The following is a 27915-nucleotide window of genomic DNA, read 5'->3' as shown; positions in this document are numbered from 1 at the left end:
TTGTCCTTAAATTACTGAGTAGTGTTTTAGTATGCAAAATGATATCTGAATATTCATATTTATTGTTATGAATGTCTAACTATTGTTTACGATTTCAGGTACAGTTATGTCATATAAATTCATCCCGAGTGTAGCCATTGCCATTTGTGGAACCATTACAAACGCATTGTCACTCTCATATTTCTCCAGCAAAGCTAAGAGAGGACTAGGAAATAACCTTCTTATGCTCCTGAACTTCTTAGACCTATCAGTTTGCTTATCTGGATTGATGAAAATCGGTGTGGAACGACAGAACAAAGCAGTTAAATCCAAATACCAAGAATCAGATAATCCAGCTGAAATGTTGGGAGAATATGAGGCTTGGCAGACAGTGCGTGTCATTGCTAAACTTGTATACCGGACAGTGGTGGAGGGTACAGCCTTTGTAACATGTGTTCTTAGTGTTACAAGAACAATCAAATTCTGCTTTGTCTTCTACAAATTGAAGAAGAAATTCGTCACAATGGCTGTTGTTGGATTCTTCATCTACTTAGTAATAAGAGAAACAATACAAGCATATTTCCAGTATTTTGTTTATATGAAGAAGCCATTAGATGGCTACGACATCGAGCTTGGTAACTGGGTGAGAGGGACTGAAATATTCATAGTGATATTCATACTCATGGTATCTAATATATTGTCGGTGGTGCAATTAACAGTGACAAAGAATGTGACAGATGGTGAACATGAAACCGAAGCAAAGAAGCGAGCCACTGTTACAGTTATTATTTTGTCTATTCTATTTACAACGTTTAACTCAATGCTGTTAGCAGCAATTGTGTTAGAGACAATAGTGAAAATTGACTTGAGTTGGGACTTTATACTGTGGTACAGTGTTCCAATGAACTCTGCTGTCAACCCAATTGTGTACTTGATTAGAATTCATCCAATGAGGACCCACATAATTAGCAGAATACTAATTTTAAAACAGAATTCACTGTGTAATGGCAAAGATATAATTATTCCAAACACACATATGCATAGTGGTAATGCCCTTTCTTTTGCATAACCATGGTCATGGTTGTGTTTTATCTGGTTGTTTTTCAGAGTAATTTTGATTTTAGACTAGCATTTCAAATTGATTCAACTCCTGAATTTTGAGTGTGAGTAGGAATAGCCTAGCATAACATTAAAATATTTTTCTTCTTAAGGGACCGTTTACCCATAAGGTTTCAATAAGTACTGTTATTGTGGATTTTTTGCTTCAAAAAATGATTTTATATTTTACAAAAAAAAAAAAAAAAAGGAAGCAACTCACGGTATCACTCTCATAAGAGACATGTTTCATCATTTACCGGAGTTGCAACCAAATATACACAATACGGTTTGGTACTTTATCTGTACCTCCCCTTTCATAGAAATAATAGCAAAAATATACACCTATCTTTAAGAAATCAACATCTGATATAAAACATTTGATCAACCAAAATTAAGACAATTTTCCTGTTAATAATTTAACGGCACTCATAAGAGGTCATACTAGGTATAAGTCCAAATGCTGTGTCAGCAACCGTTTTTGTTACTTTCTTTTCTTCTTGACTCCTCACACCATGAACTGATACCACTATGCTTTTAAGCATAGCAAAGCATATTTTGGTCCTGATGTAGTTGATAACATCTGTGTAGCTCTCCTTTCTCTTCTTTGATATCAATCTAGCAAGACGTTTGTGAAATCTGTCACATTCTGGTTTGATTGAAATAAATTTCTGGTGCTGTAGTCCCTGCTGTAGAAAACACTAGAGGAATGAAAGACGCTCTTTCAGTGTTGATGACTCGTGAGTTATACTTAGTTTTTTTTTCTTCCTCATTTCTCTTGTACAACTTGTCCAGGGGAACATTAAGGTTTGATGGTGCATTTGGGTGTGTTATTCTTACATCCATGAAAGTCCTGGCATTCCTGCCATATAATCCAGTTGCAACAATATCTAGCCTTGCTCCGCTGTCAGTAGTAGTTCCTTTGGGATGAAGTTCTGGAGACGTTGGTAAGAGAGCTGGCTCAGTATAAACGTTTCTACATTTAGCCTCACGTAGTAGATCTGCTTCGGTTTCTACAAGCACTGTATGTCTAAAGGAAACATACCCTCCTTTTTTACAAGAAAGGGCATGATCGACGGAGTTTCTTTCTCCACACGCACAGTGTTTAGCAATATCTTGTATAGGCCAGCCATATCGCAAACATATACCATCTCTAAAGTCCTTCTTGTTCAAGCAGTAACCATAAGACTGCATTGGGAGGGCTGACAGCCAGGATGAACTGCCTTTTTGTGTAGCCAGTGAAAACGATCTTTTCTTTGCTGGAGAACTTATTGCGTTTTCTATTCTGAGTCTCTCTGCTGCAAAATCTTTTTCTTTTTCAGCTTTCAGTGCTGCTTTGGTGTTTGCAATAGCTTTGAGGTCAAGTTTGCCTAGATCATGATCTTGGTTATATTTTACTGAATATTTTACTGAATATCTTGGTTATATTTTACTGAATATCGTTACTCCATATCATCATAGTACACTTATAGTTATAGGGGCAGGCACTTATAGTTATAGGGGCAGGCAGGGGTGTAGGAAGCGGGGGCCATCGCCCCCCCCCCCCCCCCCCCCCCCCCCCCCCCCCCATAAAATCTGGGTAAGCAGCCAAAGAGGGCCAACTTTTTTATTTAGGTTTTTAAAAATTGTTGGGAAAAGATTGTCAACTATTTTTTCGGTTTTTTGACAGCAAATTTTTTTCAAATTTTTTTCAAAGTTTTTCTGGAAACTACTTTTGTTCATGTTTCATGCTACCCCTATCTGCTATCATTATGAGTCAAAAATATTTTTCAGTTTTCTGAAGTCCGTACCTACATTCGGAAGGCATTGTGGATGTAATTGGTTTCGATCTGACGGGTGATGGGCTCTCTCTGATGGGACATAGTTCTAGGGGGTAACCGGGGTACGAGTTAACGAATAGTGTTCGTGTCCTTCCACAATCCCCTCTCACTGTGTTTTTGACGGAGGAGGAGCCTAGTTCATCTAACTTTGTGGTTGCGGATTACTGTGCCGCACTCAGCCTGTCATTCCGCCGAATCTATATTTATGAACATGATAGCCTGATGTCCCCAGGTATAGTAAGGTTGCGCAGCGGAGCCTGTACCGTTTGTCTCGGCCTCGAGTGGCGAGTGCTTGCCCATCGAATACACGATTGAAACACTAATTATTTATTGGCATTCTGCAGTCTCCAAAACAAAGTACGGAGGTAAATCAACTTTGAGCTTTGTTTTGGCGACTGCTTCATCGATGGGCGAGTATGTATTTGTTGTTTAGCAGTGTTCAAGATTAGAGCAATTATATAATGTATATCTCAATCATAATATAGGCTAGTGCAGTAAACATATATAATTAATAATACAAACAAATAGTATTTGTAACTCGCTTGACGAATGTTACTCGTCTAAATTTCTTCGAAGTAGCGCGCGCCGCTTTCTTCTCGATGGCAAGTGCTATGAAGTAGCGCGTGCCGGGCCAGACCATTAACAATGGTCAAGTAACTCGCTAGATTATAAATATTATTTAAACACATCAGTTTACATCAATTATTACTAAAACTAATATTCTTTTTGCTTTAATACAATAACATGTCAAACAATTGATTAGTTGAATGAAACGTGTGCTACAAATGTCTACGCCTGACGCAGAACTGCGTACTGCTTAGTATAGTACTTCATGCTTGAGCGGTACTGCTGTTAACAGAGGCGCGCGCTCAATCGATTGATCACAAATAATGAGCGCGCGGTTTTTTGGAATCTCTACATTAGTATTTATTAAATCGCAGTGCTTATGGCCTGTACTGCGCGAACGACATAAATATCTTTTAAATTATTTTTGCTTCTGAAATTTTGGCTCTAGTAATTAAGAAATGCGACATGTAATTGTAAGATAACAATTAAATAGATCCTGTGCGCGGCGCCTACAGCTGCACTTAAGAATTTCTCAACAATTGCAAATTGTGACTGTGTGCGCGGCGCGGTGTACTGTATATGTGGTTGAAATTGAAATTTGAATTTATTTATGAATATAACATTATATTATGTATTGATTGTTTTGTGGTAAATGAATTTTTTTTTCTTTCCTAAATTTTTTTCTTTCCTATATTTATAGAAAACGTGATATTTAGAATTTGGCACTCCCATGATCAAGAAAGTCATTCCTACACCCCTGGGAGCAGGGATGAGGTTGTATGAGACTTTTGATAGCAGATACAAACAATTTTTAAACAACATTTTGAAACATATTTATATATTACGTGTAAATTATTCATTTTTTGTTCATGATTGCTCATAATTTGAACAATTTACATTTGACATTGTATCGAAATAAACTCTTCGGTGTTTGATATTTAAAACAATTATCTTCAAAATTAAATACGGTAATTTTAAAACTAAACATTCGCAATTCGACTAAACATTAAGTCCGCGGCGTTCGCGGGGGTAGGATAAAGTTGTTGCATGTTTGTTTGGACGGATGTTACTCGTCTAAATTTCTTCGAAGTAGCGCGCGCCGCTTTCTTCTCAGTAGGAGCTGTTACGGGGATTTTCTGCTCGATACACCAGAGTCATCAGACATGTCTTAAAAGACGTATTTTTGGCCCCTGAATCGATTGGTGATAGTGGGAAGTGTTGAAAATGGGGGGAACCTGGTTTTATTTAAAAAAACGATTTTTGGCCCTAAAAATGGTCATTTTTTGAGGTTTTTCAGGGTTATCGATAGGTTAATTTCAAGCAAAAGCTTAGATATATCGGTTTCTAATACATTTTGATATGCCGCATAAGCTAATATTAAGTTTATAAGCACACATAACATAAGAGTTAACCCGTTCAAAATTTTAAAAAACCTTCAAAAAAAATGTTTTTTTGCGCGCAAAATTTTTTTGGCTCTCTATACATCCACAATGAAATATTTTTGCCCACAAAGTGTTTTAATACTGTTCAATAATACTATTTGATAGTTTTTCAGCGTCAAAACAAGTTTTGAAAGCGGAAGAAAAAAATTATATTTTTCGTGGTGCTGAGCACTTTGAAACTTTTTGAATAAAATCGAGCGCTACCGTAAAATTTTAGTAACCCTTCCCCGAAACTCATTTAAGTTTTTGTACCGTTAGTGTATTGTCCTTTTCTGAAGTTCATGCCTTCTCTGGCTTAATTTCATTTAATTTTGTTTAATACAGTACAGTAAAGTGTTTTATAATAGTAGAGTGCCATTTCTAATACTTCAATGTTATATTGTTGAGATACCTTTACTTGGCTGTATACCTTTTGTTAATACAATTTCACCAATTTAGTATTGCATTGCTTATATGACTATTTGGATTTATAATTTATCGATTGTGGGTATGAATAAACTTTTGGTTCACAATCAACAATATAATGTCTACTGTGTGGTACCCTTACAAGATTAATTATAGATCTTTTGACAGGAATGCCTTACTTAAACCCCCTCATCCATCACTCATTCCGTGTTACCTGTTGGATGTGGAGGAACCCTACCACAAACTGAAATATCGTTAAGGTACCCTTCAGTACATAAATAGAGCACTGTAAATAATATAGATTAGTTACTGCTATCTTCTCAATGCAATTTTGAATACATGTCAGGAACACCTGTCTTAAACCCCCTCATCCATCACTCATTCAGTGTTGCCTGTTGGATATGGAGGAAATCTACACCACAAAGTGGAATATTGTAAAGGCACTCTTCGTTTGTTTTGTTTGGGGACCGGTTTTTTATACCCGGCCAATGTTTACAAAATAATATAATACATAACAATATAATTTTATTTAATATGTGTGAATATGAAAATTGAAAATGTTGATTACGTCTATTCATTAAAAACAAAAACAGAAACTTTAAAAATTAAAACTTGTATATCATGATTTGTTAACATATAGTGACAAAAAATTTGATTTGATACGACAGATGATCACACGCACTGTTTTATAAGCTACTTGAGGTTAAATTTTAAAACAAAAAAGAATAACTGAGCCCATGTCTTATCAGCACCTGGTAGCGCTATCTATATGATGCTATTAATATGACAGTGAATGGGCAGTGAAAAAAGTGGCATATGGTTGATAGTGACTAGTGTGCTAACCGTCTGGTTTTATTTATTCCTTAGTTTATTCTCGGTAGTTGATTTGTTGTGTGCCTGATCTTGTCGATTTACGTAGCCCGGGTAAATTATGTAACAGAAAAGGTGGCCATTCTTCATCGTTTCCTGAGCTTTGTAGTTTCTATCATTACACGCTTCGCTGATTTCTTATATATGCTTATTGAGAAAATGCTAGATGGGCAAGTTATGCGACTAATGTTGTGCCCGGTAATAGCTAATATAGACCTTTATACAGAACACTAGCGCGTAGATCTGGTTGAGAGAACGTTGTTAGCCAGTCGATATTGTCGTCATAAGACGTGCCATACTTTAGTATATCGGGAGGAAATAAGTCTTTTATCGACGACGGCAGAAGGCGAGGCATGTAAGTTATCTTGTGCATCAGAGTCAGAGCATTTTTTATGATGACCCCGTGTACAGATAATATTTCGTACTCTTTAAACGTAGTTTTAGTATGATCCGGAAGCTTACCGTCCTTGTAATAGTAATTCAACGTAGCCCGGCATAACTGCTCGTATTCCCTGCTTTTGTTTAGTGAACAGTGATTCAATATGGGATTTTGCAGCAAAGCCCCAAACTAGTGAACAGAAATTTAAGTGAGATTGTACAAAACTTTGGAAGATCTGTAAGCGTGCTTTGATTGGTAATTTGCGTTTATTTTGAACATAATACCTATAAACCGTGACATTTTGTTTTGACGGCTCGGATGTGGCTGGCCCATTTTAGTTTGTCGTCGACGATAACTCCTAAAAACCTGGCCTCCGTTTTGCGTTCTATAGGAGAGTTGTCGATACTTACTTGTAGAGACGATAGATCTACCCGTCTTTTTGAAAATACCATATAGCAAGTCTTCTTCAGATTAAGAGCTAGGCCGTTCGAGTTAACCCATTTTATCAACACGTCAGTGAGGTGGTTTACTTTGGATATAATGGATCTTCAGTACACATAAAATAGAGCACTGTAAATAATATGGATTAGTTGCTGCTATCTTCTTAACATAATTTTGAATTTATAAATAGTAGTAGTGTCAGGGCCTTTTATATATTATATTTGAGTATATTACATTTTACCTTATAATTAACCATCACTCCCGTCTAGGAAGTACTATGTATTTGTGTATGTAATTGAGATCGTATCAGCGCCTTTCATTCTACTCAACGCGTTTCATTCTACTCTAAACAAGCTTGACATATATGAGAATGAAACGCGTTGAGTAGAATGAAGGCGATGATACGATCTCAATTACATACACAAATACATAGTACTTCATAGACGGAGTGATGTTAATTATAAGGTAAAATGTATTATACTCAAATATAATATATAAAAGGCCCCTGACATCAGAGGTAAATGTCAGGAATGCCTGACTTAAACCCCCTCATCATCACTTATTTCGAATAAAAGTATAGATGCTGCATTGAATTCATGAAGATATCATTCGTTTTGAGCAATCATTCCCTTAGCTCCCCCGTTCTTTGATTGTTTCAAATAAAAGAAGTAGTCAAACTACAATATGTATTCAATTGTTTAGTTACATCTATTGCTTGTTATTTAAGCCATTTCATCTCTAGTAGATTCAAATATTTCTGTAATTCTGAAGTATGTTGCTGAACAAACCTGACAATCACCATTAGAAAGAAGTGACAGTTTATGGACCCAGAACTAGCTAAGACGGTTCTCTGTGTACATTCGGATCACTTCAAGAATCTTGTGGTTTGTTAAAAGACTTCGATCCGCTCACAGCCATGCAGATTAAGACGAATTTAGATCGAAATATTTTGATAACAATGAAAACTCAAATGGTTTGATTTTTAGCTAAATTACCATAATTATTATAATTAATTAAATACAGGCTGACAATGTTTCATTTCACAACTGTATCTGAATAATGTAATTTTAACTGAATCTTAAGCTGTTCAAACAGCTTTGTTAGATGATGTTATCGATGCTGTATAAGTTGAAACCTTTTGATGATGAGATGTACATGAACAAACCTACACTAAACAAGACTACATTCCCAGCTTGGAACGAAATGAATGGAGTTGAACGACGCCCTGTTTATCGAAACTACATCAATCACTGTTCAACTATGCAGGTTATAATGAAATAGGTACTACTATTTTTTCGGAACTAAGTCCGATCTACGCCAGATAAACCCCTCCATATATCCCTGTCCCGCATCAGGGTTCACATTCCTCTTTTGAGTTTGTCCAATTTCCTTCAGTAACATAGACAAGTAGCTTTGTCTTGTCGCCTTGCTGGTCTCTACCATGCATAGGTTTTCCATAGACGAATCACTGCAAGTAGCTCAGATGTCTGATGCAGTGTCCCGCATTTTTATCTCTGCGTCGTAACTTGTTTGTCAGCCTTGGTGACTCCATACAAAGTTATATTGCTGACCTTGTCCTTCCATGAGATACCCAGCTACCATACGTAAGCATCTTTGTGTATGTCCCCCGTCCAATACAAATGAAATAAATTATTTTTATCCCCGCTTATATCAACAATCAAAATTAAAAACGTTTGGATTGTAGTATCACTCTTATTATGTATCACTCTCTATCATCTTGTCCCTCACATACAATTATTACACTTCTGATATAATAATGTTTTTTTGTGTTCTTCTTTGGCTCAAGCATGGCTCCAGCTCAAAAACTCTTGGGTGGGTGTCAGCTTGGGCGCACGGCGGGGGGGGGGGGGGTGAAGCCCCCGGAAAATTTTGGAATTTTCTCTCCCTAATACGTATTTAGATATCTCCAAAACAGTCCTCCATTGATAACAGAAGTCAATTGACCCTTAGTTTATACACAATTTGACAATTTTTTCTTGTGAACAATTTTCGAATCGTGTGGGTGGGTGCAACATCCTTGGGTGGGTGCGGCACCCACCCGAACCCTACACGGGGAGCAGTGGCGTAACGAAGGGCCCTGCTGACCCCGCTGTGCAGGGGGGCGCCGTCTTAGGGGGGCGCCAAACGTCGTTTGAATGTGGGACAATTCGAAAACTTAACTAAAGTACTAGCAAAACTGCGCGTTTTGCTCTAGATACACACTTTTTAGAGATTTTACCGGGCGTATCCTCTAAATCGCCTAATTTGTCAATTTTAGGGAGGGGCAACCAAAACGGGGAGGGGCGCCAACAGGGGGGCGCCTTTGCGGCAGCGGGGGCGCCAACAGGCAACGTTACGCCACTGCGGAGGAGCCATGCCTGCTTTGGCTATCTGTTTCATTTCCAAGACCCAACGCTGATGATACGCTCGATCTTCAGGTGATCGATCTGAGAGATGAAAACAGTCTTATGATCTTCACACAGTCTCAGCTTTTTGCATTTACTAATATCTCATGAACGGTAAGTTAGAATACCAAGCGAACCTTAGACTGGTCTCGTCTTGTTGGCTGATTTTTCTCCCAACCCAGATAGCTTCCAAACGTGATTTTTCCTTCAATCTGCTGAAAAATCACCGGTAACTTTATTGCACAGTTCCTCTTCATCAGTCTCCTTCAAACCAAAGATGAGCACATTCCTACTGCGATCCTCTTCCGATACAGCATTCTGTACAACCTTTTTTAAACTCTCTTCTGCAAGCCAAGGTGCATTTTTAGTCACAGCTTGACTGTATGAGTTCATCTCAGCTTGGCAGTTCTTAAACGGCGGTCGACGTTGGGGCAGGATTCCAACTGCTGATTTAGTTTCCAAAAGTTCACCTCAGCTTGATAACAGTACTTTGCTCGATCAGTCGTCTTCAACTCCTCCATATTTCTTTTTTATCCAAAACTTTCTTACTGTTTATGGGGTAGCTATCCGATAAAAATTTAAAAAGTTTAAAAAAAGGTTCACGGTTTTTTGCCCGGGTTCGTAGTTTCCGGGGTTTCAGTGCCCAACCCGGGCTTTTTAATGTAACGATAAAATGGATAAGAGCTAGATTTAAAACACAAAAAATTTAAATGAATCATAATTTATATTTTTTTAACATCATCTTTTGTATTCATGAAAAAGGGTTGGAAAATTACAAAACCACTATTTTGCAATTACACATTTATGTAACGCCCCAACCCCCTTTAAAAAAGGCTCTTAAAAAGAATATATAACAGGGTTTAAAAATTACAAGGCATCATTTAAAAGACGCTATAATCCCGAAAAAGAAAAATCCAATTTGGCTTTTGGGATTATTGAAACTCCAACCTTCCAAAAAAGGACTTTTCAAAGAACACTAAACCCCCCAAAAGGTAATTATTTAAATTAATTTTTTTACACTTCATTTCAAATCCCCTTAAAATGAAGAAAATTGTTTGTTAATTCATCTAAAATCCTTTATTATTATCAATTTTAAATTTAAACAGACAAAAAACCTCTCCCCTTGGGGGTGCGTAAAGTGCTTTCTCATACTTCTCTCGCTTTTGGACAAATCCTGATTAACTTTTTACAGGGTCGACCGGGGCAGGTTCGACCGGGGCCGGGGGCCCCAATATAGCCGGGGGGGGGTGGGGGGGGCATACAACGGTCTTAAATTCAGTATTATAGAATTTTGCTAAAATAACATTACTTAAGCAAAAACCCATTTATGCCCATTTAATGCACATAAAGCCCACAATACCAAAATTTGTTACCAGTAGCTGGATCAAAAGACAAGGAATTTTCATTAAAACCTTTATCTCTAAACTACGAAACCTTTCCCCTAGTTTTAAGGGGGGGGGGGGGGGCGGGGGATCTTTTTTTTTGTCCGTTTTGGTACCTTAAAATTTTAAAAAAGGACAAAAAATAGAGGGGGAAAAAAAGGGCAAAAATAACAAAAATGGGAAAAAACTTTAGATGCTTCCTCCTCCCCCTTCCCCCTCCTCCCCCTCCCCTTCTTCCCCCTCCTTTCTTTCCCCTCCCCTTTTTTTCCCCTCCTCCCCCATGTTCTTCCTCCCCCTGGTCCCCCCTGGGTCCCCCCCTGGTCACCTTCCCCCTCTTTCCCCCTAAATCATCACCGCTCACATCCCCCCCATCCTTTTCGTCAGTCCCCTCCTCCTCAGTCCCCCCAAATCCCTCCCCCGCAGTCCCCCCTCAGTCCCCCCCCTCCTCTTTCCTCATCCTCCCTTCTCAGCCCCCCCCGGGTCCTTTCCTGATCCCCCCCGAGTCCTCCTTGAGTCCTCCTCCCCTGGTCCTCCCCCTCCCGGTACTCCCCTTCCCCTCCTCCTCCTCCCCCTTTGTTCTCCTCAGTCCCCCCTCCTCCTCCCTTTTCCTGAGTCCTTCCCCCTCTTCCTCCCCAGCTCCCCACGGGGCCTCCCCTCCTGGGGCCTCCTCCTTTTCCTTTTCCCTCTTCTTCTCCCCTCCCTCAGTCATCCCCCTCAGCCCTCCTCCCCATACCCCTCATCCTCCCCCCTTCTCAGTCCTCTCATCCTCTTTGATCCTCTCATTGGTCCCCCCTTTCCTCCCCATCCCTCTCCTCCCCCTCCTCATACCTCCTGCAATCCTACCGCCATCTCCTCAGTCTTCCTCCCTTTTCATCCTCCTCCTGAGCCCCCTCCTCCCCCCCCAGTCCCCTCCTTAAGTCTCCTCCTCCCCCCCCTCCTCCCTTTCCCTTTTTCCAGGTTCCCCCCCTCCCAGGGCCTCCTTCTTCCCTCCCCCTTTTCCTCCCCTCAGTCATTTCCTCCCCCTCCCCCCTCCCCTTGAGTCCCCCCCTCCCCGCCCCCTCAATCTCCTCAGTCTCCTCCCCCGTGTCCTCTCCTCCTCCGGGTCCCCCTCTGGTCCTCCTCCCCCTTTCCCTCCCCCTCTTTCCCCATCCTCCCTTTCCCCCTCCCAGTCCCCCACCTTTTTGTCGTTTCCTCCTCCTCATCCCCCCCCAGTTTCCCCTCCTCCTATTCCCTCTCCTCCAGTTTCCCGTCCTCTTCCTTTTCAGCCCCCCTAATTCCCTTTGACCCCCCCTCTTCCCGAAAACTCCCCGGCTCCTCCTTTCCCCCTTTTCCCCTCCTTCCCTCCCCTCCTCCCCTCAGTCATCCCCCAGCACCCCTCCCACCCCCCCACCCCCCCCCCTTTGTACTCCTCAGCTTTCCTCATCCTACCTCCTCAGTTCTCCGTCCTTTCCTCCTCCTAGTCCCCTCCTCCTCTTATTCTCTCCTCCTTCAGTTCCCTCATCCCCCTTCTCAGTCCCCCTAATTCCTCCTGAGCCCCTTTCCCCCCTTCCTCCTGATCCTCCCCCTGGTCCTCCCCTTTTAACCCCCTCCCCTTCTCCTCAGTCCTCATCCTCCCCCCCGTTCCTCCCCTCCTTCTCGTGTCTCCTTTTCTCATGTATTCCCCCCCCAGTCCCTCCCCCTCCTCTTTGCTTTTTCCCCCTCCATCGTCCCTCAGTTCCCTTATCCTCCCCTTCCATTCCCCCTTTAAATTCCCTCTGGGTTCCCCCCCTCCCCCCCATGGTCCCCCTCCGGTCCTCCTTTCTAGGCCTCTACTTCCCTTCCCCTCCCCCGTACCTCGTTTCCTCATCTCCTCCTACCCTCCCCTCAGCCATGCTCCTCAGTACCTTCGTCCTCCTCCTAAGTCCCATCCTCCTCCCATCCTCCTCCTCCTTTCCTTTTCCCCTCCTCCTCATTCCCCTGGCCCTAGTCCCCTCCTCCTCCTGTTCACTCCTCCTCCTACCCCTCAGTTTCCCATCCTCCTCCTTTCGCCTCCATAAATCATTTTGACTGAATTTTAGGCTGAGTTTGCTTTTTCTAAACCTTTTACCAAAACTTTACGCTGTCAATGTAAAACTGAGTAAATATTTATAACCATGACATATCATAATCGAGGGGGGGCCATAAATCATACCATCTTTAAACATACTTTTCAAAGTCCCAAATTTGATTTTGCACAAAATTTCCCCGTGAAAAATTTTCGGAAATACCAACAGTTTTAAAAATTTGGTATCTACTTCCAACCTCAGCGCAATTTTTTTTCAATTTTTTTCCCATTTACGTCCCTCCGCACATGCACACCCAAAAATCAGTCATGTAGGAGAATGTTGAAAAAAAGTATTAAAACGAAATTTTGAAAGGATTGCAAAAAAACCTGGTCATTAATGCAGTATTTAATTACAGATTTTTCTGAAATATACATAACATTTAAAGACTTTACCCATTTTTTGCCTTATGAAAATTTTGCCTTTAAAGCCCTTGTATCCCCCCCGGGGGACCCCGAAATTTGGCCGGGGTTAAATTTATTTGGCCGGCCGTGTTTTCCCCCCCGAATTTCCATTTTTGGCCGGGGGGCCCGGGAAGGGTGGGGGTTTTTTTGGGGGGCACCGGGCGCACTGCTTTTTTTTTCCGATTTTTTAAAAAATTTTTCATAGTTTATGAAACATCAAAACTTTGCTCTCTGCATTAGTAAAGTCAGTATGCCAAGCCCCTTCACATTTAAAAAAATCCGCCTAGGGGGGGGGGTTTGAAATGCTTGTGAGAGTGATTTATACTCAATAGCTTGGGAAAAATGGCTCAAGGGGGGAGACCGCGTAAACAAATTTTTTTAATGGGGAAAGTTAATTTAGGGTTTAAAAAAATATTTTGAAAGAATATCATTCTTTTCCCAAAACATAAAACTTTTCCCCTAAGGATACAAAAAATTTATCATTCTCAAATTTTTAGATGCGATCTGTACCGAAAAGAATAAAGGGGTTTTAAGAAACGTTTTCTTCCGCCCTGAAAGTAAAAAGAAAACAAAACACTAGAGAATTCCCCGCCCTGTGCAAAAACAAACCTGGGTTGTGCTCACCCAAAAAAAACTCTTTTTTTGTATTCATGTTAACTAGAAAAAAAAATATAACAGGGGGAGTTTTTTCCCCCTTTTTTCAAAATTTAAAAACATTATTTTTCAAAATTTTAAAAGACACGAGTAGTAAATTTATTTCTAGGTTTGCAAACTTTAAAAAGATATAACCTTTTATTTGTACGTCTCAAATTATGGTATGATATGTTGAAAAAAGGGGAAGTAATAAAGTATTTGCAGGGGACAGTGCTGTTTCTAAATTGACGAATCTTCTTGTGTGAAGATTTAAGAAACTATGCCACCAAGTGGAAAAAGCCCCCTTTTACCCTCGCCTCCCGAATAAAAACTAGAAAATTAGATTTTTCATTTATTTTCCCAAAACAATGGGCCCCGTATTTATTTGTTTTAAAGGATGGACTTGGGTTTTTTATCCCGGTTGAAAAAGGGTTTGTGAAACTTTGCTCGCAAATAAATTATTATACATATATTCCCATTTAATTTTAAGAGTAAAGGATATTTTCTTTAACAAAAACGATTTCCCCAGACGTTAGAAAAAGAAAAAGGATATTTTTATTCAAAAAAAAGAAAAAGTTTCTTCGTCGTTTCGCAAAATCTATCTGTGGGAAATTAAAAATCGTCCCGGTCTGGCAAAAATCGATGTTAATCGATTCGCCATGAAAAAGTGCCTGTTTTTAACCGAGAGTTTGGAAAAAATCTTTGCAGCTAGGGAATATCAAAAACGTGTCGTTTTGGGGACACAACCGAGGGTGAAACATTTAAGGGGAAATTTCTAAGCTGAAGTTTAAACCCGTCTCTAAAAACATGTTTTAAAAGAAAACACGTGGGCCCGGTTTTGTGGGGTTTTGGTGGGGTTTTTTAAAAAATTTTTTTGTTTTTTGTTTTTTTTTCTTTTTTTTTGCTTTTTATTTGTTTTTGGTGTGGGGGGTTTTTTTGGTTTGGGTTTTTTTTGGTTTTGGGGTTTTTTGTTGTTCTTCCGTTTGGCGTTTTTTTTTTGTGGGGGATTTTTTTTTTTTGGGGTTTTTTAAACGGTATTTTCTTTTTTTTTTGCTGTTGGGGGTTTTGTTCTTGTTTTATTTTTTTAAAGTGGTTTGGTTTTTCTTTTTTTTTGGGGGGGTTTTGGTTCGTTGTTTGGGGTTTGTTTGTGCCTTTTTTATTGTTTTTTCGTGGGGGTTTTAGGTTTTGTTTTTAATGTTTTGGGGGTTGTTTGGTTTTTAAAAAAATTTTTTCTTTTGTTTTGAATTTTCGTTGTGTTTGGGTTTTTTTGCGGGGGTTTTTGTTGGTGTTTTAGGTTTTTAAAATGGAAAGACACGTGTCCACGCACGACAACACCAATGCTGCATTAATGAGTGCAGGTATTGACGCTGTACGGACCTTTTAACTGGAGCAGGAGAATGTTTTACCAGAACTGTACCTCGTGTCTGACCTGAAGCTTAAGTACAATGACTATGTGACGTCTAATTTATCTGAGAACGCTGCAAACTCCAGCAATGTTTAATCTGATCACATCAGTTTTCAGAAAGACAATGTCGGTAAGACGAGTTTGTATCTAATCTTGCCGCAACAATAGATTCGGATAGAGATGATAACACTTTAACAAAGACAGCACTCATAACGGAGATTAGAAAAGAAATCTTTCAATGTAGAAACGAATTCTATCAGTTATCGTTCCGTAAGACGATTTATCTTCAAAAACATGTCCGATTTACCGATCGGTGGCATCTGTAGAAATGTAGTGTTTATGTGGATTAATCTGTTAAAGCAGGGCTATTGTATCATTTTAACATTAACTTTGCATAGTGATGATACGTTTATTGTGTCTCTTGTGATTATATATTTTCTACAGTGTTACGGTACCACGAGGTTTCTGGCGCAGTGACGCGCTTTTGAGCAAATATCGTGCTAGATACGTCACGCGCCGCAACCGAATCAGATTTAAGTGCACTTTTTTCATTGTAAACACTACATACGACGCGCAACACGTTCTACGTGGTCGAAATTTTCGAGGTCTCTAACACCGGAATGGAGCAATATTTAGACGATCTGACACTTTCTGGGGCTTAAGCAACCTAAGAGAAATTAGGGGAACAACTCAGAAAAAATTTTTAGTCGATATTCCGGTGTCTGTAGACGTCCGAAGTTTTGGCAGTAAAGTGCTCACAACACAGCTTCTGAAGGCTCTAGAAGGTTCCCGATACCGTCAGAGTGTTCAGTACACTCCATTCTATCACATAAGAACCCTAAAAGAAGTCCCAGGGCTCGAGCAAAAAAGCGTGATATTTGCCCGTAACAGCCTCTACGGAGACAAGTGTACTTATACAGGTTGTGAACAGTTAACAATTTCTGATTCTTAAACAAGGGCTTAGAGTGTTCTTTTTTGTAAAAGTCCACACCTAATCTTTGCTCACCAAATGGTCGTGTCAAAGGAAAGAAGATGGAAAACAAACATTTGGCCATTGTTAATGATCTGGCCCGGCGCGCGCTACTTCGTAGCACTTGCCATCGATGTTATATATATATATATATACACACAAACACACTAGTACCGAACAATTGCACTGTAAAACATGCTCACGATACACTCAAAATTGGAAATATTCAACGGCTCGTATATGAAACTTAGCGACTTACACTCAGTGTACACCCAGTGTTAACCAGTATTACACACTAGTAAATTCTACGTAACGCGCGAAAACAATAATTCTGTAGCGTTTTCATTGTCACATCTCACGTCGACGGGATTAAACGCGCGCGCGCGTAACAACTTATCTTACTGCTAACTCAGCGATTGTAGCGCGATGCACTACTGGGTCGCGCGCGCATCAAATAATGCTTCTCGCAACCAACTTCGGTAGATCGGCGAGATGCACCACTGTGCCTCACCGAGCTGCGAAGGATTGACATCGTGAATCAAACTCAGCGACTAAACACACAACGACTTTGACTATTGACAGATGATTAAACAATTGTGAGTTATGACGGACTTAACTGTATGGGTCAACTACTGAAACTGTATTGTTTACTATCTTATTCATTATACTGGACATGAGATGACGAAGTATCTTAAGCAGCACTTTATACCCCCACTTAGAACTTGATTAGTCACGAACAATAGAATCATCAAAAACCAATATAATACAATAAAACATCTTGATCAATAAATGCCTAGCAGCACCAGACAGCAGCCCTGTACCTTTTTCGACTCCGTGGAGTCCCTGATGGACTTTTGTTCACTTTTGTTAATAATCGGACCAACCTTTCTTTCTCGAAACATGTATCCTATTATATTTCATTATAGTATTAAGATGTGAAGATATACTAGATATTACAACGAAATAGAGGTATACCAAATTGGCACTTGATATTAACTATAACCGTGTTGATGGTTTTAAATTTCGTATGTTGTAAGTATCTTAGTTTGTGAAGCGTTTACTCCTCCCCCTCAGCAAGACAGTTAGATTGCATTGTAGATTAATGATAATAATTGTCAAATGACGTTATATATATTATATAACAGTTATAAATGTTCAATAGTTGTAGAGCGATTTCAAGAGTAGTCTAGTGGTCCACAGCACATAGGGGTCCGAAAAAGCCGTACAGGCACTTGGGTCCTTATCCTTGTCACTAATCTCAATTGGATTCGGTTTACACAAAACATGAACATTTAGACGTACACATTGACACGATATTTATTAGAAAGCAAAAAGTATAAAATAATACGTGCGTGCGCGGCTTGAGCTGCGCCGCATAAGAACGGATGCGTGCAGGGGCTGGAGTACGCTTGTATGTAGATTAATGAAATGTTGCATTGTAAATATTGAGAATTGACGATATATTATGATCTAATAGTAAATTTTACAAACAACAAAGCTGGCTTTGGATTTAGGTAAGATTATAATTTGTGGTTAAGGGGTTTTCCAAAACTCCAGGGGCTCGTGAAGTGTCTTACACAACCTCTCCGAGCCCAAGATCCGTAGTGCGTGGTGAAGAGCCACACCCTTCTCGAGGTGCCACTGTTAAGCTTAGTAGCCTGTTCTGGGTGATTCCAGTTAAAACAGGTGAACGGTAACAGAACACTGCGGCTCTAGACCAGTACAGGTCGAAAAATATAACCGGGACATCTGTCTCGTTAGGACTGCATGCGGTTCATCGGGTGCGAAGGGCCAGCATCCCTTCCACCTCAAATAACAACGCTACAGAAACAACAAGGAAAAACCGTGATAGGAGTGATTCTCGGAATGCAAGGAACGGTGATTCCAGTATGAAGCGGTCTGGGCAAAGCCGCAAGGACCCCAGGACGCAGATGAGAACAAAGAGGTCACCTTATTGCCACAGTGTTATTAGTTCACACATCACCAACGTGAACCCCGAAAAAGGGAGATCATCCCCTTCCAATTTTATAAAAAACAGACTTAACTTGGGGACGTGGAATGTTCTGTCTCTGGAAAGCAGCACATCGAAGCTTTATGAATTGTCACAGAATGTTTCTAAGTACAAGTTGGATGTTCTGGGTCTTACGGAAACACATAGACCAGGTACTGGTGAGGAAATGCTGGATAATGGGTCATTGTTCATTTATTCAGGGAGATCGGATGGGCATAGGAGGCAGGGTGTTGGGTTGGTTTTGTCAAAAACCGTCAAGAATTCGCTTATCTCTTACACCCCTATGTCGGAGCGTATCCTAGCAGCTAGGCTACATAGTCGGCACATCAATATTTCTGTTGTGGTGGCCTATGCTCCTACGGAGGATGCGCAGGATAGCGTTAAGGACGATTTTTATCAGCAGTTGGGTGGATCATTCGACAGCCTACCCAGTCACGACGTAAAGATTCTTCTTGGTGACTTCAACGCCAAGATTGGTCGCGACAACTCATCTTGGTCTGGGGTAATTGGAGGAGAGTCCTTACATGAGACGTCAAGTAATAACGGACTTCGGCTGTTGGATTTCTGTGCCATGTATCAGATGACAGTTGGGGGAACATTGTTTCAACACAAGGACATCCATAAAGGCACCTGGAGGTCTCCCAATGGCCGTACTGTCAATCAGATAGATCATGTTTGTATCTCTACCAAGTGGAGTCACTCTCTTCTTGATGTTCGAACTTATAGAGGTGCAGACATAGGCTCTGATCACTACTTGGTCAAGAGTCCTATGAGGATCAAACTGATGGGAATCAAAAAGATACAAGGGTCACATAGAAAAGCACCAGCTATCGAGCTTCTGCGTGACCAATCTAAGGTGCAGGAGTATTGCATCGCACTGCATAACCGATTCAGTGGTCTGCCGGTGGAAGAGAGTCTGGATGGAGAGTGGGAGTTGGTCAAGGAGGGCATCAGGGAGGTTTCTTTGGAGGTTTTGGGTCAACGCCCGCGCCGGAGGAAGAAGCAGCACTTGTCACAAGAGACAAAGGATCTCATCACGGAGCGGAGTAAGGTCAAGCAGAAATGCCCAAGTGATGGATTCAATAGATCTGAGTATTCTCTTGCTAATAAGCGTGTTAAGAAGAGCTGCAAGAAGGACGATGAGAACTGGGCTTTACGGGTTGCAGCCGATCTGGAAACAGCTTCTTCACACGGTCAGCAGAGGGAGGTCTGGCAGATGATCAAGTCCTTGTCAGGCAAGAAAAGTCGGAAGTCAACTGCTGTCAGAGATAAAACCGAGAAGTTGATTTCTGACCCCGCTGCTCAACGAAAACGATGGGGTGAGCACTTCGCTGAACTACTAAACCCGCAGACAGGAGACGTGGACCTTTCAGACCTAGACAGTCTAGAGGTCGCACCATGTTTTCCGTATCTGAGTGATAGTGATATACCCCCTAGCAGAACAGAGATCTCTGAGGCTTTAAAGAGTCTGAAGAATCACAAGAGCCCTGGAATTGATGAAATTTCCAACGAACAGCTGAAGTATGGGGCTCCTGGTCTTTTAGACAGGCTTGAGAAACTGTTTGCACGTGTATGGGAGACAGAGAATGTGCCAGAGGATTGGGTTAAGGGTATCATTGTTATTGTCCCGAAAAAGGGTGATTTGAAATAAATTTTCGTGCACATACAGAATGATTGGTTAATAATTTAATATATATGTAGACCAAGGTCTGTGCACGGGATGCTTCCTGGAAGAATCCAGTTCTTTTAGCGGGGCACCCTACCTAAAGCCAAATTGAGATATAATAATCATATTCCTAGAGAAATAATCAGAAATCGAATACCAATCAAATAATATGATATATAGGAGTAGTAACCATTTTTACTATGCAAAATGCCCCAACCACATAGTGTAAATTTATATAGAATTCAAATTCCATATCATCATTAAACCTCAATAGTCAATATAATAGCCCAAGCAAAATTAAATAACTTCTTATATACCTTACTGTCATACTACAAATTAATTAAACATTTGAAATCTGTTAACCAGAGAATAAATTTCTAAACCTAATGCAAGTGAAATAATTTAGATGCAATAATGAATGCCTAATGTGAGTATCATCTGTCAATGTCCTTGTAAAAAAGTCTGTAAAAGAGATATGAGTAACTAATATAGAAGAAAAAACAGGAAGTTGTCGTCTGTTGAAAAATAAATAAAATATCTAGAATATAAATTAGAATATAAAATAACATTCAGTCAATGTGTCGTTAATAAACTGTACAATTATCAAATGTTAAAACTGGGTGATACAGTCACCAAAAATAAATACTAAGTATAATAAGTAAATAAATTAAATGTGGTCTATAAAACTACCACTAGGTATAATATGTTACTGTCTCACTTTATTGAATTAAAAGTGATAGCAGGAAATGTCGGAAAATCAAGTGAACAGTAGTGGACCACCTATCCCTAAGTTAGGAGATTCTTATCTTTTGTTCAAGAAAGAAGTGAAATTGTGGTCGGCAACCACATTGATCGAAGAAAAGCGTCAAGCAGGATGTATTGTTTTTATGTTACCTCAGAAGGCTAAGTCTGAGGCAGTGGAAGTTCCACTTGAAGTATTACAAAATGGCAGAACAGACACAGTAGAAGGTGCTGAAGTAAAGACATCGGGATTAGACTGCCTCCTGGAGGTCCTTGATGGAATTTATCTTGAAGATTTGGCTAAGGAAAAGTTCAAGACTTATGACATGTTCAGAAAGTTAAGTCGGGAAGGAAGCCAAGATGTCAAGGAGTTTATTTCGTCATTCGAAAAAGTTGTAAAACGAATGGAAGAGCATGATATTAAGCTTCCACAACCTGTTCTAGCGTATGAATTACTTAGAAGTTGTAATGTTAGTGATTACAAGTATTCTGTTGCCATTACTATGTGTGGCGACTTAACATACACTAACATGAAAGAAACGATAAAGAAGATCACAACTATGAAAGATCCAGAAAGTTCACACCAGAGAATGATTGGTGTAGTTAAAGAAGACTCTACATTTTATACTGATAACTCCTGTATTGAAAATCAGTTTAATATGTATGATGAATACGAAAATGAAAATGAAGTACTGAATGCTCAGGAAATGGAGCAGCATGCATATTACAGCCAAGGAAGAAGTGGCTATTCGGGAAGAGGATACCGGGGATATGGCTTTAGAAGAGGAAATGGTAGAGGAGCCAGAGGATACCGACAACAGAATCAACAGCAGGATAGTCAACATCAGGTAGCTGCGGGTGTCAGAAGTGACAGAAAAATGAACCCAACAGACAAATATGGGCGGCATTTTACTTGTAATGTTTGCAAGTCGATTTACCACTTTTCTAGAGATTGTCCAGAACGCCGCAGAATAAACAAAAGTGGAAATCAGGTAACGAGTGAGAATGTAAATCTCTTTATGAATGCTCCTGCCCAAGAAGAGAACTCAAATGTTATGGACCAATTTACCAGTGACAACTTTGGGTTAGCAGTTCTTGACAGTGGATGCAACAAAACGGTTTGTGGAAAGGAATGGTTGAAAGTCTATCTTCAGTCGCTGTCTCCAGAAGATTTCATTAAGGTGTGCTATGAAGAGAAACATGTATCGTTTAAATTTGGAGATAATGCACCATCAAAGTCAAGGACATGCTGCACATTCCCAGCCGTTGTATGTGACAAACAGGTGAACATTGTGGCACAAGTTGTTGATGATCAGATTCCATTACTGATTAGCAAACAGTCAATGAAAGATGCTAGAATGGTATTGGACTTTGGAGATGACACAGTGAAGGCTTTTGGTGTAAAGCAGAAAATCATCTTCAATGAATCAGGACACTGTAGCATCCCTCTGAGCAAGAATACTATCCATCAACAAGTCTGCTTATGTAAATCAGGAGAGGAAATTGTAAACCTGACCATGGAAAGTACTGACAAAAGAAAGATAGCGATTAAGCTACATAAGCAATTCGCCCATCCCCCACCTGAAAAGTTAAAGTCACTCTTAAGAACAGCAGGACAGCTTACCAAGGAAATTGCTCGAGAGATTGACACAGTATCGTCTAACTGTGATGTGTGCAAGAGATACAAGCGACCGAATAATCGTCCAGTAGTCTGTATGCCTTTAGCCAAAGACTTCAATGATACCGTTGCCATGGATATTAAGGTGTACGACAAGAATAAAAACATTTACATCCAGCACATGATTGACCATAAAACCAGATTCTCTGCTGCAAAAGTTATCAGGTCAAAAGACAAGGAAACCATTGTGGAAAGTGTCTTTACACACTGGATCAACACTTTTGGACCACCGAAGAAGTTCATGAGTGACAATGGAGGGGAATATGTTAACAAAAGTTTTGTTGACCTCTGTGAGAAATTCAACGTTCATATCATCACTACTGGAGCTGAAGCACCTTGGAGCAATGCCCTTGTAGAACGGCACCATGCCCTTTTGTCTAACAGTATGATAAAGATCATGGAAGATACTAAATGCTCAGTTGAAGTTGCTTTAGCATGGGCCTGTCATGCCAAGAACACTTTGGCAAATGTAAATGGTTTCTCGCCATATCAGTTAATCTTTGGCAAAAATCCATCTCTCACTTCTATTGATGATCCCTATGCTAGTCCAACGATTGTTGAAGATGAGAGTCCAAGTGAAACTGTTGCCAAGAACATCTCTGCCATCTACAGTGCTCGAAAAAGAATGATGGAAAGCGAAGCTAGTGAGATGATCAGACGAGCCATTAGATCAAAAACTAGAGAAGTGTACACTGATGAGATACAGTCGGGTGATATGGTATACTACAAAAGAAATGATGATAAGCGATGGCGAGGACCAGGAACAGTTATAGGTGTGGACAAGAAAGTTGTAGTTGTAAGACATGGTGGGTATATTGTTCGATGCCACCGGATTCATGTTGTCAATGTAAATGAACTGTACTCAAAAGATGTTTCCGAAGTAAGTGGGACTGATCCACCAGATGAGCCTAATCACACTGTTGAAGAATTTTACAATGCAACTCAAATGCTGAAAAATGATGTTCTGTTGAACGCTTTCGATATTGCTCCTGCTGAAGAGGATGATAATAATACTGTAAGCACAGATAATATACCACAAAGCAACGAAACTAATGTAGAGGAATCAATGTCTACAAAGGAGCAGAAGTTCTGCAAAGCTAAGTCAAAGTATGAGAAGAAGAAGGTCAGTATCGAAGTGTTAAACACTGACCCCTATAAGTCACAGAAGACTGACGAAATCGAAAAATGGAAGCAAAACAATGTGTATGAAGAGGTTGAGGCTCACGAAGTAGATGATCAGTTTGTCCCCATTTCGACAAGGTGGGTCACAAATGACAATGGTCATAAGAAAAAGGCCCGTTTGGTAGCTCGAGGTTTTGAGGAAATTCCTCTTGATAGTACCGAAAGAGTCAGTCCTACTTGTCGAAAAGAATCTCTAAGACTTCTATTCACAGTAGCAGCATCAATGAAGTGGCCTATTCATTCTCTTGATATAACCTCAGCATTTCTACAAGGTAAACCAATTGAGCGACTAGTTTATCTTACCCCTCCAAAGGAATGCTATAAACCAGGAATACTGTGGAAGCTGAACAAATGTGTTTATGGACTGTCAGATGCTGCAAAGATGTGGTACAAAAATGTAAAAGACCACAGTGAACAAGCTGGTTTAAAGAAATGTTTATATGATGATGCTCTGTTCTTTTCAAGAGTTGACAAAGAAGATCTTGCAGGAATAATGACTGTACATGTAGATGACTTCATCTATGCAGGGACCAAAGGTTTTGAGTCTAATATTCACAAAGATGTGCTGCATGGATTTGAGATTAAGTCACAGGAAGCATCGCGATTCACATATCTTGGACTTGAGGTGGAACAAGATCCAATCTCATATGAAATCACTGTTGGACAGTCAGATTATATCAGTGCTTTAAAGACCATAGGACTATCAAGTAACAGAAGAAGCCAGAAAACACATGCTCTGACTCACGAAGAGTATGTACAGTACAGATCAGGTGTTGGACAACTTATCTGGTTATCTGTCCAAACCAGACCAGATATTTCGTTTGATGCTTGTCAGTTGAGCAATAATCTGAAAGATCCCAACGTCTCAGACATAATGCTTCACAACAAGATAGTCAAAAAGCTTAAAACTGATGAAGATGCCCCACTGACCTTCAGAGAACTGCCTAACATAAACAATGGAGTAAGACTACTTACATACAGTGATGCATCGTTTGGAAATCTTAGTAACAATGGTAGTCAGTGTGGGTATCTGATACTTATTTCGGATAAAGATGGTAGAGTCAAAAACCCTGTCTGTTGGAAATCTGTAAAGTTGGACAGAGTCTGTTACAGTACTTTAGCCGCTGAAAGCCTTGCACTCCTGAAAGCGGCTGATCACACCATTTTTATTCAGCAAACACTACAACAAATACTGGGAGATTCTTTAAATGTGACCATAGACTGTTTTATTGACAATAAAGGACTTCTAGAGCTTGTACAGAAGACAAAGGACCCCATTGAAAAAAGACTGATAGTTACCATGGCATCACTAAGGGAAATGGTTGAGAAGGGTGAAATAACTGTTAACTTTATGCCCTCAAGGACGATGCCTGCTGATGTTTTGACTAAGAGAGGGCCTAGTTCTCAAAGTCTGCGTATGTGTTTTGAGAGGGACTAGTATTTTTAAAGAGTGAACATCGAATTTATTTTTTATTTATGGATTTATCGTTTATATTTTTAGCTTTTTCATACATTTTAATGTCATTTTTGTTTTGAGTCAGAATCTTTATTTTTTACTTTTGCAGATTAGTTTTTAAAATCAGTGCGTGTGAGTTTCATGGGATTTTTAAAGTGCAAACTAAGTTATTTGACTAGTTTTGCTATGATTATAAAAATGTTTACTTAAAATTAAAAAAAAAAAAAAAAAAAAAAAAAAAAAAAAAAAAAAAATTTAAAGACCGAAGTCCCGGCCAATAGCCTGGTTCCCCTGGGTTGTTGTAAAATGATAATATAAAAATCCGAAGTCCCGGTCAGTAACCTGAACTGTGTTTAGGATAACTGAAAAAAAAAAAAAAAGAAAAAAAAAAAAAAATGGAAAAAAAATGAAAAGGGGATATATATTAGTCAGTTGAGACACCTGTTTAACCTCCCTCTGAAGTCCTCCTTTATGAGGCAGCCTTTTAGCCTGCATAACTCTTTGTGGAGCTGGTATTTGTTTGTTTTGGTTCATTACCACTGGCTTTTAAGTTAGTTGAGAGGATTGCATAATCTATCCTCATATCACACCCATCTCATTTAATCATCATTCACATATGGCCATTTATACACAGAAGAAAGAAGATTTATAAAGATCTACAGAAGAAGCATTTCTAAACAGCTGCCAACGCCTAACGAATAAGTTCTCCTGCTACATGTTCTGGTATCCGTGAAGATCGCCTAATAAAGCCGGATACCGTGAAGAAACAGAAAGAAAAACTAAAAGAGGACTGATGTTAATCTTATATACCATTTACAGGATGGCAGAAACTCCAGGAGGCTTTGTCTGACTTGATTTGTATTCCTCGTTTGAAGTTTATGTTTCTATCATCCACTAGTGTTACTGTCTCACTTTATTGAATTAAAATAATAGGTCAATAAATTAAAAGTGGTTTATAAAACTACCACTGTGCGAACCCTTCCTCCAGTTAAAACATGTCAGTCATGTGCAAAATCAATCAAAAAAAGGTAAAAAAAGGGAAAATCCTTTCGATACATCAATTATATATGCCTCAGATTTAAAAGAATTAGAAGATACTTAGTTATCGTCGACTATGATTGCAGTGTAAAATTTGTCATATGAATTGTCGACGGTATAATTAAGGTCTGTTGTTATAGATGAGAGTAGCTGTTTCTTATACGAATCACTTAAGCTTTTAACATCGGGCAGATTTCGTAGATCTGTTGGAACATTATTCCAACATTTTGCCCCCAAGTATTGAAAGTTTTTATGTGATGTTGATCTATTAACATATAGGTTGCAGCTTTCGCCGCTCCTACTACCTCCTGATATGTAACTAAATTTGTTCATAAAGTTTGTAGGACAATTGTCATGGATGATTCTAAACATATAATTTGACAGATGGAGTTGTCGTCTAAGATGGAGTGGTAACCATTTCATGTCTCTATAAACATTAAGGCTGCTCTCTGTTTGTGGAACGTTGAGAGCTATTTTGGCTACCTTTTTGTACAGAGTGTCAAGTTCAGCAAGTTTTGTCTTGCCAGCTCTACAATAGATCGTGTCTAAATAATCGAATTGTGGCAACATGAGTGCATTGGCAAACATTTTCCTATATTTAATGGGTAGCAGTGCTTTACTTCTATACATGGCACCAATTCTCTTCATGACCTTCTTAATAATATAATCTACATGGCTTTTGAAGTTTAATTTACTATCTAGAATGAGGCCAAGATATTTTGTCTCTTTGCACTCCTTGATTGTGAAAGTTACCTCATTACATTCAATGGTTAATTCATCATGTTGATCAACAGAATCAAACAATAGGAATTCAGTCTTCGTTTCATTGAGTGATAATTTATTTACACTGAGCCATTTAAAGATTGTCATAAGTTCTATTTTCATGTTTATAAATGTGCTTCTGCAGGTTTGATCAAAGAATAGTGCACCATCATCTGCAAATAGAAAGGGCTTAGATAGGTTACAGGCATAAATGATGTCATTTATGAAGATACTAAATAATATAGGCCCAATGATGCTTCCTTGTGGTACACCACTCAGAACTTCTAAAAATGAGCTTATTTTGCCATTGATCCTTGTGCATTGATATCTACAAGATAAGAAGTTCTGAAACCAGGTTAAAGCAATGCCACCAATTCCATAATATGCCAATTTTTGAAGCAATATTTCATGATTCACTGTGTCAAAGGCCTTCTTAAGATCAAGAAAGATGATTCCTGGTTTATAAGACTTAGATTTACTCATATATATTTCGTCCATCAGATCGTACATCAAATAAGTTGTGGAGTGATTTTTCCGAAAGCCATATTGATGCCGGATGAAAAGTTTGTTCTCTTCCATGTAATCGGTGAGTTGCTTGCCGACAAAGTATTCTATAAGTTTTCCTACAAGTGGAAGGATGGATATTGGCCTGTAATTATTAGGATCATCTTTCATTCCTGCCTTATGGATGGGAGTTACTCTAGCTTTTTTACAAAGGGTTGGTACAACACCTGTATTAAGGCTCAAATTGACAATATGGGTCAGTGGCTCAACTATGTGTGGTACAGCTTGCTTAAGTAAAAATAGAGGCACATCGTCAAATGAGGCCTTGTCATTCTTGAGTGTTTCGACATACATTAGGATATCAGTTTCATTTATTTCTTGGAATCTATCAAATGAGATGTTAGAAGTTCTAGGAGGTAAAAAATCAGTAAAACTAACTCTTTCAATATTGGGGGCCTGATTTTGTAATCTTGATCCAACATTTGCAAAATGAAAGTTAAATAGCTCAGGATCATTCTCATTGATAGATACATCACACTGCTCGAACAACAGGGGCATTACCCTACGCTCCACGGCATCAAAACTCTATCAGATAATAG

The 27915-nt window shown here is 39.5% G+C and overlaps 2 protein-coding genes across 3 annotated transcripts in view; both read left to right on the top strand.

Moving 5' to 3' along the window:
• LOC134813480 (nucleosome assembly protein 1-like 1) overlaps positions 1-27915 on the top strand; it is a 62892-nt gene that overhangs the window by 17703 nt on the left and 17274 nt on the right. The window lies entirely within an intron of this gene.
• LOC134813140 (uncharacterized) lies at positions 18573-19940 on the top strand. The gene has a single exon (XM_063820825.1). It carries the CDS (start codon positions 18573-18575, stop codon positions 19938-19940), a length of 1368 nt encoding a protein of 455 aa, XP_063676895.1.

Source organism: Bolinopsis microptera, chromosome 3 (genome assembly GCF_026151205.1).
Source record: "Bolinopsis microptera isolate Bmic1 chromosome 3, MBARI_Bmic_1.0, whole genome shotgun sequence".
NCBI lineage: Eukaryota > Metazoa > Ctenophora > Tentaculata > Lobata > Bolinopsidae > Bolinopsis > Bolinopsis microptera.
Note: the sequence above shows the minus strand (reverse complement) of the source record. Positions and strands in the feature narration are given on the sequence as shown.

Coding starts and splice junctions, on each gene's coding strand:
- LOC134813140 (XM_063820825.1), top strand. CDS start 18,573: ATGTCGGAGCGTATCCTAGCAGCTAGGCTACATAGTCGGCACATCAAT.